General features: G+C 36.9%; 1 protein-coding gene across 10 annotated transcripts in view; it reads left to right on the top strand.

Annotated features, from left to right (window-relative positions):
• Positions 1–18,827, top strand: part of Rasal2 (RAS protein activator like 2) — a 269,796-nt gene that overhangs the window by 141,280 nt on the left and 109,689 nt on the right. The window contains exon 1 of one of the 10 annotated variants that reach the window (XM_021170205.2): positions 9,950–10,560. The exons of 8 other annotated variants lie outside the window; for them this stretch is intronic. In XM_021170205.2, coding sequence (XP_021025864.1) covers positions 10,548–10,560 — 13 coding nt within the window. In that variant the 5' untranslated portion in view covers positions 9,950–10,547. Of the gene's footprint in view, positions 1–9,949; positions 10,561–18,827 lie in introns of those variants that run through there. One more of the 10 variants, XM_029477236.1, reaches the window with a different exon arrangement.

The following is an 18,827-nucleotide window of genomic DNA, read 5'->3' as shown; positions in this document are numbered from 1 at the left end:
TGTTTGCTAGGCCCCGGCATAGTCTCACAAGAGACAGCTCTATCTGGGTCCTTTCAGCAAATTCTTGCTAGTGTATGCAATGGTGTCAGTGTTTGGAAGCTGATTATGGGATGGATCCCTAGATATGGCAGTCTCTAGATGGTCCATCCTTTCGTCACAGCTCCGAACTTTGTCTCTGAAACTCCTTCCATGGGTGTTTTGTTCCCAATCCTAAGAAGGGGCTAAGTGTCCACACTTTGATCTTCATTCTTCTTGAGTTTCATGCGTTTAGCAAATTGTATCTTATATCTTGGGTATCCTAAGTTTCTGGACTAATAGCCATTTATCAGTATTGTCATTATTTTGTTTCCCATTTCCAAATGTTTTAACCAGATTTTACAAAAAAATATGAAGCTGGGTGTGGTGGCGCATGCCTTTAATCCCAACACTTGGGAGGCAGAGACAGACTCTACAAAGTAAGTTCCAGGACAGCCAGGGCTATACAGAGAAACCCTCTCTCAAAAAAAAACCAGAAAGAGAGAGAGAGAGAGAGAGAGAGAGAGAGAGAGAGAGAGAGAGAGAGAGAGCATAAGAGACGACAGAGGAACAAAAAAGCAAAACAGATTGGATATGGAGGTCCACACATACAATCCTAGCACTTAGGTGGTAGAAGCAGGAAGATTAGCAGAAGTTCAAAGCCAGCCTAAGCTGGCTTTGCTACATAGCAAGTTCAAGACCAGCCTGGGCTACCTAACATCCTGTCTGAAAGGTAAAAAGAAAAGGCGGAGGAAGACAAAGAAGGAAGAAGAAAAGAAAGAAAGAAAAGAGAAGAGAAGAGCAGAAAAGAAAAGGGAGGTGGGAAAGGAAGGAAACTGTAAATATCTTATTTTAGTAAAATTAAAATATTCAAACATTAAATTTTTCATATGAGACTATTTTCTCCTGTTGCCTGGCTTTTTTGTCAACATGACATTTTAAGACTAGTAGATTAAATATATTTTTTAAAATAACTTTAAAAAGAAAAAACACAAGATAAGTCATATAGGAGGGACATATTTGCTTTGTTGTTAGTAATTACTACTGAAAGTAGGTTCCAGAAACAATGCATATATAGGAACTTTCAAAGCACACTGTCCAAAGGGACAGTATGTAATATCTGAAGTGAAAATATAATATGGGTCATATCAAAAACAGAAATAGAATTTCCTGTTACAACCTGGCAAATGCTTGAATAAAAAGATCTTACTACTTTTATTATAATGATAGGAGTAAAAGTTTTAAAATACCTATCATAAATTACTTTTCCCCCATATAAGAATTTTATTTTCCTTTGTGGTTAGATTTTCTTTTTTTAGTGAATGGATAGGTTTATTTCCATAGTCAGTCTTGAGTAGTAAACAAGGGTGCTTCAGTGATTATATCACAAACCAACAGTTTCCTCCTATCAAAGGCTCTTACTTTTGCACTTTTACCAAAGTGATCAACAAGCAAATTGAGTTCATATTTGCCTTGATGTATCTGCTGAGTTACCCGAGCTGCTGCTTCAAAGCTTCTGGCATCTCGGATGTCAGAAAGCGAAGGAACTATGATACCTCATGACCTTCATGGAGTTAGAGTGAGTCATGATACTAACAGAGTTCCATCCACACAGGAGCCAATTCTCTGGAGGCCTTGAGAAGCAGTGCTATCCTCTCTGCTTAGCACAGACGTCACACAGTCAGCAAGGTGAGACACAGTTAACCAGAAGATCCGGCTGTGTAACCTCCCATGATGTTACAACCAGCTGCTTTGCTTCTGTACATCCCCTTCTGTCTTAGCAACCACAAACTTAATATAAACTTCAACAGCACATTCAAAGAAGGCAGACTTCAACTTGGTATGTAGTTTCTTCTCATCCCCAAAGGATAAATTGTAGAATACAAATTGAGCTTTCTTCTTATACATTTTGAGAGCTGCACACTTGAAAAAACCAAACTTGCAGAGCTTTCTCATAGAGCAGTCAAAATTAGCCAAACCACAAAATACCATCCTCTTTCAGTGTAATTGAGAATTCATCAATTCCCTTAGCTGTTTGAGGGTCCACCTGCATATAGCATTTTACTAAATTTAGAGCAATGACAGCAAACTTAGGGTGCCACCAAAGCCTACACAGTGCATAATAAATACTTCATGGGGCCAAATTCACAACTGTACTTTTCAACTGCAAGACACAACTGCAGGAATCCATGAGGATGTCATATACAAGCTCCAGGTACACCAGTGTGCCATAGATAAGAACATTCTCTTCCTAAGGTAAGCACCAACCTGCTCACTCATTATGCTGCAACTCACAGAGTGGAGTTGGAGTTTGTACTAAAAACAAAACAAAACAAAACAAACAAACAAAAAACCCAGAAAGGAAAGTACTTTGCACACCACCAGAGTGTAAATACCAACCTAGTTATAAACCGTCTTGTCTACAATGGTGTCCTGCCTACAAGATACACTGGTACTCTAGTGGAACAAACATTGTGGGAGTAACTAAACAATATATGATTGGAATTAAGGCCTGCTCCATAAGAAGGAACCCATGTCTGATACTGCCTGGGAGGCCAAAGGCCCAAGACTAGATAAGCCATGGATGGACCTAGTGAGGAAACCACAGAATACTGTTCTACCAAAATGACTCCTAACAACATTCTGCTATATGCATAAATCAGCACCTTGCTCAGCTATTATCAAAGATGCCTCCTCCTGCAGTAAATGGGAACAAATGCAGAGACCTGCAACTGGACAATGTACAGAGAGTAAGAGACCTTGAGACCTTCAGCCCTAAATGGGATGTCTCCATCAAATCCTGCCCCTCAGATCTCAAGAAACTTTGGAAGAGGAGGCAGAAAGATTTTAAGACCTAGTGGGAAAGAAAACCAAGGAAACAAGGCCTTCTAGACACAACAGAAACTGTGGCAGCATGTACAGGTCTAAGCCAGATGGGGGTCCCAGTGCTGAGAGGGGACGTAGACACAAGCCCCCATCTCTACCTAGAAGCTGTCTCCAGTTGGCAACCACTCCCAAAGGAAGAACTTATCTCCTCCAACCCAGTATCACTGGGGATACAAACCAAACTTAATGGGCTCACGCCCAGCAGTAAACGGCCAACACAAACAAACTCAGAAATTTTGGAAGTGGTTTTTGTTTCTTTGTTTTGTTTTTGTTTTGTTTTGTTTTGTTTTTTTGTCTCACAATGCTATGTCTGAGAGGGGGGGGAGGGAAGGAAAAGGGGGTTGGTGGATGGACAGACTGAACTATCGACTGACCCATCTTTTGCTTTCGTATTATTGTCTGTGTGTTTCTTGTGAGTTTTCTTTGGCTCTTTTTTTTCCATATTGGTTTTGGGGGTTTTTGTTTGTTTTTTGTTTTTTGCATCCTGGTTGTTTTATTTCATTTTTTTATTTATTGTTATTGTTAATTTTAGATGCTTGCTTGTATTCTAAAGAGAAAAGTAAGGTAAATGGGTGTGGATTTGGGTGGGTGAAGAAATAGGTCTGATGAGGGGTTGGTATGGAAACCATAATCAGTATCTATTATTAGGAGGGGGGGATCTATTTTCAGGTAAAAAAGAAAAAAGGAGGGCTATGTTTTTAAAAATCCATCACTTAAGAATAATATTCTTTTTTTTTCAGAAAAAAATAACAAAATACCTATAAAATGATGACACTATGTGTATGCAACTAGTACATTGAGCTCTTATAAAAGATGTGCTCTAGGTCAATCTATTATCCTGTTCCAATAAGAATGTTTTAAAAATAAGAAATAAAAGTATAAATATAAAACTGAGGAAAAGAGGTTGCCATTCTCTCTTGAATTGGATTGCTTGTCAAGAGTACACAGTCTGGGACTGAAGCTTTCTTTACTCATTACATTGCATTCTGCCTTTAAAGGAAAGCAAGATCCACAGCAGCCCCTCTTTCAGGCGCTCCTAAGAAAGCGAGTGTTCTGAATCTGCTCACAGTCAGAAAAAATATTTTAGATTCTAGCTAATGTAAATCTCTGTATTGAAGTATATGAAGAAACATGTATGTATAATACCTTTTCAAAAAATCTACACAAATTATTAGTACATGATTACTACATATACAATAATCTACATAAATATATAGTGCATAATTACACACTAAGAACAAGAGGCTCTGCTGATAAATCAAATTTGGTATAATCTGCAAGCTCTTACATAAAATTAATATAGAAAATTTGGAAAGTACAGGAAGCTGCGAAGAGGCAAAACAAAACTCCAAATGCCAGTCAAATAAAGAAATGTGGACGAGGCCAGCCTGGTCTACAGAGTGAGTTCCAGGACAGCCAGGGCTACACAGAAACCCTGTCTCAAAAAAACAAAAAAAAAAAACAACAACAAAAAAAAGAAATGTGGAGTAGCTCAGTCGTGTACCATAGTGGCTCAGCACTCAGAGCCAACAGAAGAAGTATGCGTTCTAGTGCTGCCACATTGAGATTGGCATGTCACTGAGCTTGACTGTGTCTCCATCTCATTTGTAAAATGGACATTTGTTTCTTTCGTTGCTTATTTTAGAATTCGGTTCCATGGGAAATGAGCTTTAGAATTTTCTTTTAGATTGTTTCCCTTTTAAAAAATGCTTTATGGAACTAGAGATGGGTCATCCATTTAAGGCTAGGCTCACAACTAAAAATCACAACATAAAAGGTTTTATGACTTAGTTTTTTTTATTTCTGTTGAAATTTAGTTTGTTTCAGTTACTTGTAAGGTAATTATAGAAATTGAATGAACTACTTGATGAAGAATTTTGAACTATCTTGTGTGTGTCTGTGTGTGTGTTTTGTTATATGCATATGTACAAATGAAATGCCAAAGACTTACTGTAGCAAAAACCCTAATGTTTTATCTATATAGACTGTGGACATAGAGACCACTTACCTATGATCATTATTTGTACTGAAAGTAGTCTGTGTTCTGTGTTTTATGAGAAAACTGCAATAATGTCTGAGTTATGATCGCACAAACAAACCTGGCTGGCAAGTTTGTATTTGTTTTGTTTCTTTTTTTTTTGTTTTTCTAGACAGGGTTTCTCTGTGTAGCCCTGGCTGTCCTGGAACTCACTTTGTAGACCAGGCTGGCCTTTGTATTTGTTTTTAAAACCATTGAGGAATATGAGTTTCCTAAGATCATTCTTTACAGAAATAACTTAATATCCTATTTAATTTATTTTAGTGTTTTATTTTGTGTGTGTTCATATGTACAGATACATACAGAGCCTAGAGGACAACCGTAGATAGCATTTCTTTGAATCTCTCTATTTTGTTTTTGTTGATAAAATTTCTCACTGGCCTGAAGCATGCCATATGCCCCAGGAATCAGGAATCTGCCTGTTTCCACGTCCCTAGCACTGGGTTGTGGAAAGCAAACTCAGGTTCTCCATGCTTAAAAGGCAGGTACTTACTAAGGGGTCTTTTCAGTCCTCGGACCCCTTTTTTATAATAGATGGAATAAGCCAATATCATAAATATGGTGCAAGCTGTGTGAGTGTATTCAAAAATAGTATTTATTATTATCATCTACCACTATCCCCAGAATGCCTTTAGATAGCTTTTGTTGCTTATTAAGTTTTCCATTTCCATCATTTCTATGGGGTTTTCTTGTTCAAATGATGATATAAAACAAAATATTTTCCTTGTATCTATCCCACTTAATATTTTGCCCAATTTTCCTTGCAGTACTGTTTTGTTCACATGAGAACCCAAGTTACAGAGCACTCAAATAGGGCTTTGTCTCTGTACTACTTCCTCACAGCCAGTTGCCAGGAAATGTATTTTATGCAATCATCTTAGCTCCAAGAGGAAGGCAATGCTCAAATTGTTGTTGTTTTTGTTGTTGTTGTTGTTCTTTTTGAGATAAAGTTTCCCTGTGTAACATCCCTGTCAGTCCTGGAACTCACTTTATAAGACCAGGCTGGCCTTGAAATCACAGAGATCTACCTGCCTCTGCCTCCCAAGTGCTGGGATTAAAGGTGTGCAGTACCATATCTGACTTCAGACTTTTAACCTGAAGTTTAAAAGGAATCTGTGACTATCCTAATTATTCCGTGTTTGTCTAGTGCCCTTTCAACAATCATGTGGATACATTGCTATTCATATGATTTATTGGAAATTCTGGTCTTCTAATGTCTTTTCATCAAAGTAGAATGAATGCTTAGTGTCATTTCTGAGTAAGTGGGTGATTTTGATATTTGTCATAACAATTGTAAACAATGATTTCTTTTTCTAATATGAACTCTTAGAAGAATTCAGTAGGAAGACTACATTATCAAAATGCCTTTTCCGTGTAAGGCAACATTAAAAGAAGCTGTGTTTGTGGTTAGAAAAGCTGTGTGTTACAACCCATCTGCTGTTTGAAAGCGGGAACGTTCATAAGTGCAAGCGCTCGATCTGTTCAGTTTGGTGTACCCCTCAATCTGGTTGCTGCTGAGATATTTTTCTGCTTGGAAGAGTAGAGGATAAGTGTTAAGGAATTGCTTGCTTGTTGATCTGTTTGAAAAATGAGTGAATTTGATGTATAAGTTTTTGATTATGTGTAGCTAACTAAATTGTGATCATTTTGGTGTTTTAAAAACAATCCATCTGTGGCACAGAAAATTACTGTTGGTTTTTTATTAACAAAGACAAAACTTATTGATACTAATCTTGGAATCATTCCTAGATTGACTCCTCTAGGAGTCAACTTTTGCCTGTGCCAAGCTGTTTACTATAGACTTAACACTATGGTTACAACTCTGGATAGATGTGTGTACTCCTTGCCTCCTTGGAGCTTCAATTCAGCTTACCTGAATTACAGTGAGGAACATGTGAGATCCAGTGTAAATAATTTATAACTATATTGTTTCAAGATGTCTAATAAGAGAGTTTGAATTAGTTCATAATAGGAAAACATTGAGACTGACTTGAGATAGTTCTTTTGTTTGAATTATAACATTACAGAATGGAGTCTAAAAGATAGCGTTATAGTCATCTAATTCAGCTATTCATTCAGTGCTTAATTAATATTATTCATTGATATTTTATTTTCTTTTAGGTTTGTTTGTTTATTTGTTTGTTTGTTTTGACTGTACTAAGAGATGGGGACCTATGCCTAGCATAAGCCTAGGCTATACTCTATCACTTTACTTAGAAAAATGCAGTTTCATGCAATTTAATACAAACATCTATTAAGTATCATGCTGGGTCTCGACTGTGTAAAATGGACTAGTCAAGAATACTCTACCCAGTTACCTATTCAGGGAAATATGTGAAACCTAATAATCAAAACATAAATGCAATGCCTTGATTGGCCTTGTCTTTCCAAAGTGAACATGGTCGGTGCCATGGAGTGTTCTGAATTATAGTTAAAAAGAAAAGAAGAGAAAAGAAAAGAAAAGAAAAGAAAAGAAAAGAAAAGAAAAGAAAAGAAAAAAGAAAAAACCTCCACCAAACTCTAAAAGGCTTTTCCTAACCAGAGAGGGATTTTCTGTATGGGCATGGATGTTAGGAACTTTGTAGATTATTAATGACTGCATAGTGATGCATTTACTCCTGCTTCCCCGAAGTTTGAGGACTCCCAGTGCTACAACAGAGGATTAAACATTATTTGAACTCTACTTCAGAAGCTGCACTTCCCTACCAAGGCAGCATAGCAGCTGAGTAAGACTTCTCAACAGTGAGATACAGAGATGGTAGTCCTGGGAACTACCTCTGCTGCCTAGAATTTTACCCATTTATGAGTAGGTCCCGACTGGGAAACTATCTTTCCTTGATATTTAATTATGCTGCCTTCAATTAGACTGTTAACATAAGATGTGGAAGTGTTATCAGCCCTGTTTTAAAGTTACTTTAAAACTAATAAATGACATGTATTCATCCTTCTGACTGTCCCTCTACCAGTTATTAAGCTCCTACTGATGCTGTGCATATTTTTATAAGGTCTGGAAATGGGTGGAAAGCAAGATGAAAGCTCCTACCACCTTCCATTTCCTGGAACGGACCTCCTCATATTGTGGGTAGGGAAAAGGCACATAAGACATCAGAGTATCCATGATACAGATAAAGGAAAATCGTGAGGACTGTGAGTCAGGAAAATAGACACAGAGCAGGAGGGTGTGATTCACTCTAGCTATGGAAGAGAAGATAGGCCATACTAGGAACATAGTTGTGCATCTGGATTTTGAAGAATAAATAAGAAAGCAGGCAGGACTGCAGAGCATCAAGAGCTCAAAGGCTGGGGGCACGTAGCATGGTGTCAAAGGTGCAGTTATGGAAGCACCATGTATCATCTCCTTTGAAAATTATTGAATATTGGAATAGTGTATATTTAAGAAAAAATTCTCTACATGGGAGCTTGGATTTCTTCAAGATTTTCTCAAGTATCAGAATTGAGAATGTAAATGGTTTTTTACAGCATTATAGTTTTCCTTTGGATGTGCTATTATTGACGTGAACTCACTGCCTGAACTCCAAAGCTTTTGTAAAGTATTAAGTAGTAGGAGAGTCTCATGTTTTAGCAAACATATTTCAGAAGAGAACGTCACAGATTACATGGCATTTGGAAAAAGTTGTCATATTTTATTATATATACCATAATACTCATGTTGCTTAGGAGAGTGACAAAGAACTGCTAAATTACAGGGTTCCTCTCACATGGACACTCTGGGAAGAAATTGGAGCCCATTCTCTCTCAGAGTGGCAGGGCTTCAGAGAGCCACTTCTGTAACTCAACAATTCTGATTTCTGTTTTGTTTGTTATTTTGAGCTGAAATCTCTTCCTGTGACTTAAATCACTGTTCGTAATTCTCTTAACTAGAACTGAGGAAATAATTATCTATTTACTTGAATGGTTGCTATGAATAATTGATTTCATTGTGCTTTGTATGTTCTAAGATTAGCTATACGCAGCAGTTTATAATGATGTAACTTTGTATTGTATGGGGGTTGATGCTTTGTTTTGTCTTGTGTAGGGCAGGGTAGAAAGCTGTGGAGTGCTAGTCTTCATATGCAAGCCATCAGTGTGGCTGTTTTTGCAGAGTATTTGGTTATGCTTTTCTTTCCCTTTCGTATTTGAATAGCAGTAGGGACTAAAGGGTAGGTAGTTTATGTGAAGTGGAAACCGGAAACTGAAAATAAAGGCAGACAAAATGTACTATAAGACTAGATTAAGAAAACTAAATTTTGATGGAATTAAAAGAGAAATTTTATCAAGGGAGAGTAGTGAGGATATACATATGAACAAAATACAATGTATTTTGTACAGTAGACAATATGATATAAGTATATATATATATAATTAAATATTATAAGAAACCTATTTTATTGTTCATCCACTTTAAATTTTTTTTCTTAAATAAATGTTACTTAAATCACTGAGACTTAATTAGAAAGGTGAAGGAATGCTAAAAGATTCATTCCCTAACACATATTTGTACATAGATACATATCTGTATACATGAATAGCTGATGTGAAGTTTATATACTACATTTAAACTGCCCCCCCCCACACACACACACACTCACACATGTAGATAGGAGACAGAGTAGAGTGTGAATCCATCATTGGTAAACAGCCCCTAACAGATTGACTTAATTTCATTTCTGCTCTGCTCCCTGAAGTAGCACATGGAGTCTGCTGTGATAATTTGACATGCTAGCCTCAGCAACTGAGTAGCAATGTAGTGCATCAGGTCCTCTTGCCTGTAAGGATGGTTACATTGTTAATCTGCCTTCCTTTTTTTTTTTTGTATTGAGTGTAGAAAAATACCCTGAGCGTGTGTCTTATTTTAGACTCAAATGATGACTAAGTGGGTGATGCTATAATTTTATCAGGCCTAGTAGGAAACTAGTTGAGTAGAATCTCTTTGTATAAAATTATTCTTCAATTACTATTCTTTGTATTAAAATGAAATTCTAATTTAACAAGGAGCCTTATGGAAATAAAAAAATTTCTAAATACAGGATATTTCCATCATGAGACATTAAATTGGTTTGATTAATAAAGTAATTTAAAAGATACTGAGATGCCTGTGTAAAATATAAATATTTACTCCATTTTGTGTACTTTAAACGTTTGTGTTGATTTAGTACAGTAACATTCCAAAATAGGGTCTGAAATTAGCTTTATTTTTCTAGCCTTAAAATGGTACAGATTTTGAAGCCGTTTTTTAAAATTACTTTTTAGAATACCCAAAAAGAAGTACAATATGTACTCCCACCCTTGGAATAGAAAAAAAAGAGTTACCTCACTGGATAAATCTGACATTTTTTGTCCTCAGTGCTAATGAAAGAGACTCAGTGGTGAGTGAGCAAGGAAGAGTGGCTGTTGTTCCGTGCTCTCCAGCACAAGAAAGGAGGGGGTGGATAGAGTTTGACTGGCACTGGCTCTGGCTTTTCTGCATTCCAAACTGTCTGAGGAACAGAGAGAGAGCAAAAGGGAGAGAGAAAACAGGAGAGCAAGCACGGGCGAGCATAGTACACAAAGTGGAGTTTCTGACCGATGCTGGAAAGATCATGTTAGCAACACCCAGAAACTTCAAAGAATGCAGACCCCAGGTAAGAGCTGCCAGGAATTATATGTTTGTTTATAGTTAAGAGAAGGTGTTTTGTTATGTAAATGTAGTATTTGCCATAGTATTTTAAAAATTAAGCTTTTTTTTTCCCCACTTCTGTGTGTTTACAGAAATATGTGTAGACTGTTAATATTCTAGCACAAAATCCAACACAAGCATCACTTTGGGATTAAAAGAACAGTGAACATGGCAGAGCATTAACATAACAACATTTTCTGCTCTTATTAATAATCAGATATGAAACCAATATTTTATTTGAATCTGCCTCAAAAAAATCTTCACAAAATATAAAGATACCTGGGATTTGATAGAACTCATTTCTGAGACAGAATATACTTAGCATTCAGCTTGAATCTCTGTAGAATATAATTGTCATTCAGAAGTTCAACAGGTTAGAGCCACAGACAACAGTAAGAGCATTCATATGGAAAGTGTGCTTGTTCTGATTACAGAAGGTTGCCTTTTAATATTCTCTCCCAGCAGATGACAATTTAGAGATTTTAACTGGTTGACTCAGTGAAAACTAAATCTGGGGCTTTAAAGATTATGGATACAGCCCTTTCTTTTCATTCTCAGTGAGAACACTGAAACCTAAGGACTTTGATACCTGCTCATGTAAAAACCTAGATTTCTTAATTCTCAGTTAATGCCTTTTGGCTTAATTGTTTAGTTTTGGTATGATACTGTTTGTATCTAGATTTCACATTTTAATCTACACTGTAGTTGTTAATCTCATAAATGATGAATTATTGCCTAAATAAATCAGATATATTATGAACCCACATTAAAATCTTATGAGGAGAAAATACTGAGGATTACTATCAAATTATTATTAATAGATATTTTAATTATGTCTTAACCAGTTATAAATTAAATATTTACTAATAGATAGCTTATAATTATGGAAAATCTAGCTTATAGTGATATTTTTAATAAGTTATACAGTATATAAGTAGCATTTTGTATCTCTTTATGAAGTTAAAACTCTTAAAATTGATTATCATTTCTTTTAAAGGCTTGAAGTCTTAGATTTTCTGTATAAGTAAATTTCCTATATAGAAATCTCCATTTTATGTACGTTATCTTTTACTATAAGCAAAACTAAAATCTTCCTATATCACTTCTTTCCTGTATTAATTTAAAGAGATAAGATAGAGTTTTTAAAGTATTCAACCATTTGGACCAGCTCTGCTTTTCTCCATTCATGAGACTTCTCTGTTTTTACCTCATGAATTATGTGTTAGAGGATAACTTAAATGGAGGACCTTGAAAGTCAGGGCATCTGTCTTCATGCATTGTCATATAGTCTCTTTAAAAAGTTGCTGCCCCTTCCATTTTTCTGGAGACCATTGTGATGAAAGCCACACTATTCTAGTGAGCTAAATAATGATAGTCACTGCCAAAACCATCTGCCATGGCTCTTTAAAACTCCTGAGAACAAGTTAGTCTGATTTAAGCTTTAAGCACAATGAAGGCACTGACTCTTTTGTCTTGATTCCTAACCTTCATTCCAGTATGAGGCTAGACCTGTGTAAGTTCAGTGCTGATTTCCAGGTATGTGGAAGATGGGCGTAGCTTATAAGGAATAGCTTCATTATTATTGTGGGCTATCTCAGAAACCATTGCAAAGTTAATTCTCCACCCAGTAGGAAGCAAGAGACTGTTCACTGTTTGTCTTACTGGAGAACCCATTACTTAAGTTTATAAGAGGTCTGAAGACTGTGAAAATAATGACCCAATAACACATGCAACTTAATAGTATTTACGTGTAACTATGTAAGTAAGGCTTAGGGTTTTGTCTTCAATTTCATCCTTCTTAAAATATGTGAAAGAACTGCTCTGGTATATCTGAATATTATGGTGTGTGTGTGTGTACATCACGGGACAGAATGAATAGGGGAGATTAAGATGCATCTTTGACCTGAATGTCGTTTCCTTTTGCCAGGAATGATCAATTTACTGACTTAAGTTGAAATAAACTGTTATTATCCAACCTAACCCCAAAACTAATCAACCTAATCATGAACTACACTACTGTGCCAAAAAAACGAAGAGCTGTCAGTGCTTTTAGCAGCTAAGCCATCTTTCCACCCAAGATTTCTTCTTTTTACTGATTCCTTTTACCTCTTATATTTACCTCTTAAATATAATTCTATTTTGTGTTCTGAAAAAATCTTTAATAAAGATTGCCTCTTCAAATAAAATGAAGGCAAAAGATCAGGGACACAGACATGAAGCTGAGCATGTGTAACTCCATGATTTGTGAAGTTAATTATTTACTCACACACAGTTCCAGGAATCCCTCCCCAGAAACTGCCTGTTTCCCATCTGCCTCTGCAGCCTCTGAACAGGAGTGCTGCTTATTTACAGCTTTGTTTCTCCTCAGTCCTTTGATGTTCACGATTGTTCTTGATTACGTTGCTCTGGGTTTCGGTTTTGATGAAAAGTAACTCACACCATTTTACACCTGAGAGATACAGGGGGACGAGTTATGTCTCTGTGCCCTGTTGTTCTGATCATGGCTCTACACTCAGTATGAATTCTCCTGCTGCCTGAGATTTCCAAGTGCTAGGGGTGTACTGAGAGTCCCGTTTTCCTGTGACCATGGTCAGCTTGTGTTCAGAAGCCTTCAGCCGTACCACTTATATCCTGTACATGCTTAACAAGAGAAACCTAACTGAATCAAAGATCAGAATTCACTGGAAGGACTTTGTCTTCTCTGGTGCATTCCCAACCCCCCCCCCCCCCTCTGGTATTGAGTTGAATCAGAAACATTGAATTTAAAGTGAGGAGGAGATCTGCCAGAGCCTTGACTCTGGATGGCCCTGGTTTTCATCCATGGATCCATAGCTTTTTACAGGTAATGAGTTGCTGCAGCATGCTGGAGGAATTGGATATGGCAGCCTTTTTCTTTGAAGAAGAACTACCTGCTTCTGCTTGCAATTTGAGCCGCCAGGAGCAGGCATTGTCATTCAGTTTAGAGGTCTTTGCTGGGCAGGGCAACATGTAGAACAAATGACTGTGACATCTTCGGGGCAGTTTGAAAGGCTGTGGAGTCTGCTATCCCTGCTTACCACTTTAGCTATCTGAAGACTTGAAATGCTGCTACTTTTCCCCCTAAAATACTTCAAATGAGATTGGATAACTGATTGGACTTTTGAGTCAGATAGTAAAGCTAAGATATTTGGTTCTCTACTTAAATAGTTTCCTTTTTCAAAAATACCTAGAATACTAAATGTCAAGTAAATAAATGAAATGGGATTTATAAAGAGGAGTGTGTGCTGTGGTGATCATAGGAAGAGCCACAAAGAACCTCCCAACTCCCCGTGTGAAAACAGGTGTGAGTTAGGGGTATTGAGTCCAGGAAGGAAAAGGTGTCCTGCACAGAGCCTACTCTCTAAGAGTTCCTAGTGAATGCTTCTCATCTCTGTTGTCTCAGAGTACAGAAAAGCAACGTAACAGGGAGTGCATCACACGTACCCTGCTTGTTGTAGTGAATCTCCACCAGAGCGGAAGCCTAAGACTCTTAACAAATTCAAATCTTTTATTATATATGTATGTATGCATACATACTATATATATATATATATGTGTGTGTGTGTGTGTGTGTGTGTGTGTGTGTGTGTGCATGTGTGTGTGTGTATATATATATATACTTATATATGTATACTTATATATATACTTATATATATATATATAAACAAATATCCTGACATTTCTTTGGGAGCCTTTTACCATACTTGAAATTCAGTGAAATGTTCCCATACTTCCCTGCAATGGTAAGCACTACATTATTTTACTTGTAACTATTTGCCTGGTTATAACTGCTAACATTTTAAAAATATGCCTTTAGTATTCTAGTTGTATTTCTTCCATTCCTTTTTGAAAATAACATTCAGTAAGTGATTGATGATCAACTTTTGTAGGTAAATTAGCAAAAGGGCCAACCCTGCCCCCACTAGAGTCTGCACCATTCTCCGAGCGATCTCCAGAAGGCATCCCAGGAGCTGGTACTGTCATTGAGAGAAATAAAACTAAAGTCCCTTCAGCAGCATTTGCAAGGCCATGCAGACCTTCCATGCCTCGGTGGAACCTCTTGGGGCTGGCCTTGATAATACTGCTGTATTTTGCTCTCTTTGTGTGTCAGGTGCTAGGGCATTTATAAGCAGAAGCCAGGTTTACACACACAGTTCTCATTAGGAGAGAACTCCAACCAGCCTTCCTCCCATTCCACCAGCCTTCCTCCCTTCCCCAGAAGCACATCTTACAGTGAATAGCTGCAAATTTTATTTGACAGTAAAATTTTAATTAAATATAAGGCCTGGAAAGTCTGACTTTCTTGTTGCTCTAACATGCTGTGACTTAGGACAGCTTCCCAGTAAGTTTCTCAGAAGGTGTAATATTGTGACATTTAAATGTAGACTTTTTGTCTTCATTTATGTTAAAGCTGAATAAAAGAATGGAAAGGGTTTGAGGTTCTGTGGGTTAGTCTTGGTCTTATTGATGCTTATATTACATTTTCTCAAATAGAAAAGAAAAATTCTAACACCCAGTACACATCTGTAAGAGAAAGACAAGGCCAGAGTGTGCATTTCATAGGAGACCATGTAGTCTATGGAGAGAAGTTCTCAACATAGAATCATGCCATATCATCAAAATGGTAAAAATATCAAAAACAGAAAATACTATGTGCTGCTTAGAATCTAGACCAAAAGAAGAAAGAAAGAAACCATATCTATGACTGTTGAATATATAAACAGGGGCATTTACTTTGGAGACCCTTTGAGAGATTCAGAGTTGAACAATGCTCTGTGACCCAACTGTACTGAGCAGAAGTGTCATACAGAAATGGCCACTGAGGAACCTTTACAAAACTCTGTAACTGCACTGCTTTTGATAGGTAAAAATCAGAAACTACCCAAATACCCATCAGTAGTAGAATGGACAAATTTTGATTTGTTTACATAGTGGAATTCTATACAACAGTGAAAATGAACAATCTATATTTTATACCACACAAAATACTGCAGGGAGGGCTGTCTAAAGTCTCCGAGGACGACCTCTGCCTGTTGGGCAGAGTCTGTTATTTTGCTGCTTTGCTTCATATTCCTAGCATGTTGGCCTCTAAGCTTCCAGGTGATTTTCTTGTCTCTACCTGTCATTTCACTATACGGGTGTTGGGAAAATATATGTGTTCTGCCATATGTGGCTTTTACCTACTGAGCTATCTCTCTGGACCCTATATTAATTTTATCTTGTCATATAATCATATACTACCAGCTTAGCAAGTTACCTATTTTACCTTTATTATTTCCAGACTAGAAGCCCTGATAAGAGTCTAGCTTATTCTTTTCTGAGAAGATTACAAGACCCAACTAAGAGGTAGACCACATTGTGTTTTCTTCCCAAGCTAGATGCTCAGTTCTCTTGAGTGCCTTGCAGCCTGTTGACTATATAGGACTGAGATCTATGGCCATTTTTGCTGTCTGTTGGGAAAGGGTTATTATTAGCTCCTGAAGACCATCTTTGTGTTTTGTTCTCACACCTGCATCACAGCCTGGCAACTTATTTCTTTAAAGCCATCAAAATATCTTACTACATTGAGCTGTCAGGGAGTAGAGTATGTAACATCTATAATCTGATCGTAACTATATCATTACTTTCACCATGTAACGAGCCATTATGGTTTTGATTTGTGTTTCCCTAATAGTGGTGTTGCTGGCTATTGTTTTGAATACCTATTGGCCTTTCTTCACCTCTTTCTGTGTCAGTCCATGTATACCCATTTGTGCAGAGATGCACGTTCCCCTGAGTGCACATGTAGAAACCAGAAGTTAACTTTGGGTATTTTCCTGTATCATTCCTGTTACCTTCAGTTTCTGTGTGGGTTATGCATGTCTGCTGGTATGCTTGGATATATGGAGGCTAGAGTTTAATATCAGTATCTTTCTTTGCTGTTCTTCCCTTTGTTTGTGCCAGGAATCTCTCCCTGAGCCTGGAACTCACCTTTTTAGCTAGCTGGTGAACATGTCTTGAAGACCTGCCTGTATGTCTTTATGGCACTAAGATTACAGGGTGGGCTGCTATGCCCATCTTTTTACATGGATGCTGGATCTGAACTCTAGTCCCCACACTTGCACAGCAAGTCAGCCCATCTCCCCAGCCCTACTATTGACCATTTATATGTCTTTCAGAAATATCCATCCAGGGTCTTTGCCAGTTTTTGAATCAGTTTATTTCAGTTTTGTTGTTGAGTTCTGTGGTTAGTTTTTGGATATTAACCCTTTTCAGATACTCAGTTGGCAAATATTTCCTCACAAAGTATAGGCTGCCTTTTCATTTTCAACTGTTTCTTGCCTGTACCCATAAATTTTCTCTAGATATCATAGGTCTAAAATGCATTCCCCCCACCCCAAACCATATACTAGATTTTCTCCTCTAAATATGCTGTGTGCTTTACTTTAAATGTGCCTCTTACAACAATGGTTAAAAAAAAAAAAAGACACTTGTTTCCATCTTTGAGGTTGGCAATGGAAAATTTATGAAACATAGCAAATAACAGCCTCCTTAAGTACCTTAAGGTCAACATTCCTACTAGCTTGGAAATACATTTATTTGTCCATTCATGAAACACAGCCATACATGTAACTAACTATACGTAATGGTAATGATTAGTGAAATTATATGGGTAAGAATCATGAAAAAAGAATGAAACTTTAAATTCAATTTGACTTATTATTTTACATTAGAAACTAGGCATTCTGGCTGCTTGTTATTTGCAACTGACCTCAACTTTAGTCAAATCAATAAGCAAGCAAAATACTTCAGTTCACAAATCATGACTATTGCCTTTTCTGTTTATACCTCATCCTAAATAGCTAAAATTGCTATTTAAAAAAACCCTGTATTACAGAAAGTCCATGACTTTTCATGTGGAGCGGCACACCTACTAACTCCTCTTCAGTAGGCAGTATGATTTCATCATCTCAAGCTTGGCTTTCCTGTTTGTAAGTGAAGAAATGTTGAGTCATCCCCATGCATTATCATAAGGGGGACTGAGAGTAAGCATGTAAATGAACATCCGACCTATTTCCCTTTAGCGACACAATTCCTTCCAATACTGTGGCCTAGTGATAGTTAGAGAAAATGTTATCTTACTTATTTTCAGTTTTTTAATAGTCATAATAATGTAGATACTCCTGTTTACCTATTTACACTCTCAGTAAATATTAAGCAGCTACTATTCATTTTATATTGGATGATAAATCTTATACTTAAAGACTTGCATATATTGTTTAAATAATTGATTGTTAAGCTTAATTTTATTTTAGGGAAAAATTTTTTTAAATTATATATTAGCCACTTTCTAGGGTGTTTTGGAGAAGAGTTTTCTGTTAATTAACTATAGTTTTACCTTTTCTTCTTCAAAGCATAGCTTAAAAGAATCTGATTGCCTTTAGTCTGAGACTCTCTTCAGCTTCCTTAAATAAAATCAGCCTTTATTATTTGAAGAATGTTTTAGTAATTATGTTAACTTTTGTTTCTGTCTATTTAAAGTCATATCACTGAAAGATAGCAGAGCATCCTCTGTATATGTGCTAAATACTCTCATGGCAAGGACACAGCTCCTGTTATTACTAATACCCTGTTCCTCTGCCTTTGCTTTCTGAATCCAAGTAAGTGAAAGTTCATCTTAGCTTCATTAATTTCATCAGGTCTGAATACAGAAGGAAACTGGGGAGCAAATGAAAACAGTGAGAGACCAACCCTCGGGGATGCATGACATACATACAAAGGATTTGAGAGCTGGGGTGTGTGGGTAGAGCAAACTGACTCCTACAATTTGTCCTTGGACCGTCACACTCATGTGCGTGCACATGCACACACACACCCCAAAGCAAATAAATAAAAACTTTAAAAGTTTCCTAAAAACATTAAAAAGTTATAGTTTTGCATTCAATTTAAGCTTCTTAGAGGAAGAGTTTTATACCTAGCCAAAGCAGTAACAAAATGGAGTTACAACCACTGTCTTTTTGTCAGCTGTCTTGGAGACAGTTACCCTTGAAGCTCTATCACAAGGGTCCACTGAGTGTCAGTATATTCAGAAGTCTCTCAAAATTTGAGACATTATTTACACACACACACATGTACACACATATGTATACACACATACTTTAACTTATACTTGTATTCAGCTTTTAATGATTTTATAGAATGACTGGATTTTATGAGTGTAGGTGTTTTACTTGT

The sequence above is a fragment of the Mus caroli genome, chromosome 1 (genome assembly GCF_900094665.2).
Source record: "Mus caroli chromosome 1, CAROLI_EIJ_v1.1, whole genome shotgun sequence".
In the NCBI taxonomy this organism is placed as follows: domain Eukaryota; kingdom Metazoa; phylum Chordata; class Mammalia; order Rodentia; family Muridae; genus Mus; species Mus caroli.
Note: the sequence above shows the minus strand (reverse complement) of the source record. Positions and strands in the feature narration are given on the sequence as shown.